Source organism: Metopolophium dirhodum, chromosome 6 (genome assembly GCF_019925205.1).
Source record: "Metopolophium dirhodum isolate CAU chromosome 6, ASM1992520v1, whole genome shotgun sequence".
Classification (NCBI taxonomy): domain Eukaryota; kingdom Metazoa; phylum Arthropoda; class Insecta; order Hemiptera; family Aphididae; genus Metopolophium; species Metopolophium dirhodum.
The window spans coordinates 34022743-34026325 of record NC_083565.1 but is presented as its reverse complement, the minus strand read 5'-3'; the positions used below and the strand labels follow the sequence as shown (position 1 = coordinate 34026325).

The window sequence follows — 3583 nt, the reverse complement described above, 5'->3', positions numbered from 1 at the left end:
TCAAGGTGCAAGCGATCGGAGCGGACCGAAACGCTGAGCGCGGACTCACGGGAGAAACCAAAAACCGTGTTCCGGGCGTATCAACGCACTGACGATAGGGAGACCTGTTAGGCACGTCAAAAGACCCCGACGTGGGTCCTCGTATAACGATGACCGAGTTGATGAAGGGCACCTTCCTTTTCCGCACGGGAACCATCTACCCAAGTGGGAAAACTATACCACCTGCGACAAACCAGTGAGCTTGGGCGAGAGGCGCCAGAGCATGACGAGGGAAGCAGACGCGGACCTCCGTCGACGCGCTGGCGCTTCTAGCACGAACCCGACTGAGAGCACACGGGCCCGACCAACTCGTGTGCGGACACGTGCAAGGTGGAAGTCCGGCCGGGGGACACCCTCCGTCAAGCACTCAAAACCCGAACACTCGGTACGGACACGGCACCCGGCAAAGAAAACCGTACCACTCATAAAAGGTCGCGTCGCGACAGTGTAAACAGCTGCCCCGACGCCGATGCTAGTGGGAAAAGAGTCGTTGTGAGTACTCTGGATAACGGATCCTTCAAGCTCATCTCGCGGGCGACGAGGATAGCCCCACTGGAAACCCGACTTAGCTAACGCCCGAACGGTAACAGTGCCCGTCGAGCTGTGTGGCGTGCGTCCGACTGACGTGCGCGGGTACCTCGAGTGCTCGCGCCCGCCGGCCGCGCGTTCGCGACATATGTGGATGGCCTCGCGGGGGCTGCTGGGAGTAGCGCCTTAGTAGAAGGGGGGTTATTTGCCTGGAGTCGAATCCAGCGCTCGCCGACGCGGTTATACGAAACCCACCGATCTATCTCGTACGAGAGTAGCCGGCGGGGGACCGTCAGCCTGGCGCCAGGGCGCCCTGACGTAACCCGTCGGAGGGATGTTTCCGCGTCACCCAAAGGCGTGAAGGAGTCGCCCTCGAGACATATGGCTAATGGTGTAAAAACCCCCGAGGTGTCGGCCTTATAACTCCCCGTCACACAGTGGTTAGTAAGTCCTCAGATCGTAGCTTTGGCTGATTGAATCTGATGAACGCTAAACGTTCGGTCTCGACTTTGACATACATGTCGACAGCGAATTGCTGGAATAGCCGACCGCACTTCAGAATGACATTCTCCTCATGTGTACGAATCATCATACGATACGCATAGTAATTCATTGCGCTTAGATTTTTATTATTCGTTGATACTCCTGAAAATGCAAAATTAAATGAATTGTTAATGGAAACCAATAAAAGTAATAATGGAAATAATTAGTGTGTGAATATTGTACCTGTAATTGGATCGACCATCTTCAACGTGATGTCGTATCCGTCTTGCCCTTGCCAATAAATGATTGGATATTGTAACGCATCGTACAAACGATGTGTCTCGTTTACACGATGCATGATATTGCTTCTTCGCTGAACGACAATGTCTCGTGATTTAGTTGGATCGCCAACAATAATTGCAGCAACATCATTAACGGTGGGTGCATTGAATCTTCGCACATGTTCACCTGTTGGAGTACAATCCGCTCTTATGACAAATTTGTGCGTATCCGATGGCATTCGTTCCAATGCTGTTTTGAACATATTAACCACAGCATTATTAGCGTGAAAAAATGCTTGCAACTGTTCAATAATTCGTCTCTTTAACTGTTGTGCTCCCTGTATATTGCACCGCACGTTCAGCTGATCCACCATCGACGAAATGAAATATATTTGCAGAAATTGATGCGGTTCATCTGGTGTGGTTGGCACCATTGAACCATGCAAATGATATATTTGACCTTGTATCTGTAATTGCAAATAATCATTAAAATTTGTTCATGAATACATTGTAAATCGTGTGATGGTGTAGTGTGTGGTGTATATGAAGTTGTTATGTGTTGCAATTATGTGTTGGTTATGTGTGTTGTATCTTTTACCTTGCAAGTCGGCATGAAGCCGCCTTCTCGAATGATATTAGCTCCAAAGGAAGTCATGCGAAAGCAGTTATTGTATTCAAGGATGTGTTGAAGAAAATGGCTGGAATCGGGAATCACTTCCATCAAACAATGTTTTCAGTGGCTGTGGTGGTGTAAGTAATGGATCCAGTTTGACTTTTCCACTTGCGCAGCACAATCCAACCGTTTCTCTTTTGAACTTTAACGCATTGCAATATCGGCATATAGTCGTCATTCGTCCAATATCCAAATTTTCATCATCACTGTAGTTCGCAGTGGGATCATATTGGAATGCCAAGCGATTGTATGATGCCAATGATCTTCGTGTGCTCACGCGATGTCTCAATCGGTCATTTTCTCTTATTATATTTTGTCTTTCTTCTCTTAAGTTCCTTGAATAGACTTGTTGCTGGCTTGCATGTCTTGTGCGGCGGCCGATGTTCGCACGTCGTTCTCTAGGCATTTTGGACTATGGACAGAGTGTTGAATTTAACTTCAAATGCACGATCCACATAATTTACACTGAGCTTAAATGAAATTAACTGAGCAGAGAATAATGACTATCTGTCAAACACTTTATCACGCACCGTTGCTATTGGTTTGAAGTACATGCTTTGTATAATAGATGGCGCTGTATGTGAAAAACGATTTCCCCACTTTTCTGTTGAATTTTTCCTGAATTTTCCAGAATTTTCTTTGCTATAAACCTCACGGAGCCCAAGACCTTTCCAACGAATGCAAAACCGTGGAAATCGGTTCGTGCGTTCTGGAGTTATAGCGTCAGGGAGGAAAACCGGACTTATTTTTATATAATAGATTAATAATTAATAATGATAATACACTATTACATACATAATATTTAACAGATAATAATATAATACAAAATAATTAGACACAAGAAGTTGTTTAGATGTAATTGGATCCATCAGCTAATATCATCATACGCAAAATGGGTTCATTATATAAATAATTTTTCGCACAAAACGGGACCCGGAAAGGAGAAAAGTTGCGCAAATTAGCTCCGGGAACATTAAAATTAATCCTCCCTAACAAATCCGGAGCGTCAACTTCCCCACTCAAGAGTTTTGATAAGAAAGCCAAGTTGGCCTTTATCCTTATAGCACTCAACGTCTCCAAATTTAATTTCACTAGAACTGATGTATAACCGTGTTGAAGGCAGTCAATATGTAGTACAAAAGAAGCATATTTTAACGCTGAACACGCTCGATTTGGCAAGAGTCACGTAAGTTCTGAGGGGCCCAGATCCCTACACCGAATTCAAGGTGGGATCGTACAAATGCACAATAAAGCGCTTTTAAAGAACTACGCATGTCACATATTGAACTCAGATTAAATTCTTTTTATGAAACCAAGCATTTTCTGCACGTGATTTTTTCAATATAGAGATTAAAACTTAAAGTCCGGTCAAATGTGACTACCAGATGAACTTAAACTGGTCCCATCAACTAGATAATCATGCCGAATAGGGCTATGAGAACGCGTGAAAGACATATGATGAGACTGGGGAATACACAGTTCCAAACCAAGCTGCCTGGACCAAAATACCAGGGCATTAAGATCACTCTGGAGCAGATCGCAATCACGAGAGAAATCAATGCGAAGGAATAATTTTATA

General features: G+C 44.8%; 1 protein-coding gene across 1 annotated transcript; it reads right to left on the bottom strand.

Annotated features, from left to right (window-relative positions):
- Window positions 1-997: 997 nt before the first annotated feature.
- LOC132947721 (uncharacterized) lies at window positions 998-2034 on the bottom strand. The gene is made up of 3 exons (XM_061017977.1): window positions 1930-2034; window positions 1294-1798; window positions 998-1212 (listed from the first exon to the last, which is right to left on the bottom strand). Exons 1-3 carry the CDS (start codon window positions 1984-1986, stop codon window positions 998-1000), a joined length of 777 nt encoding a protein of 258 aa, XP_060873960.1. The 5' UTR covers window positions 1987-2034.
- Window positions 2035-3583: the final 1549 nt, after the last annotated feature.

Bases quoted from the DNA above. Each gene is read 5' to 3' on its own strand.
- LOC132947721 (XM_061017977.1), bottom strand. From the start codon at position 1,986: ATGACTTCCTTTGGAGCTAATATCATTCGAGAAGGCGGCTTCATGCCG. The intron at 1,799-1,929 runs GTAAAAGATACA...TTGCAATTACAG, and splicing joins GCTTCATGCCGACTTGCAAG to ATACAAGGTCAAATATATCA. The intron at 1,213-1,293 runs GTACAATATTCA...TTGCATTTTCAG, and splicing joins GATGGTCGATCCAATTACAG to GAGTATCAACGAATAATAAA.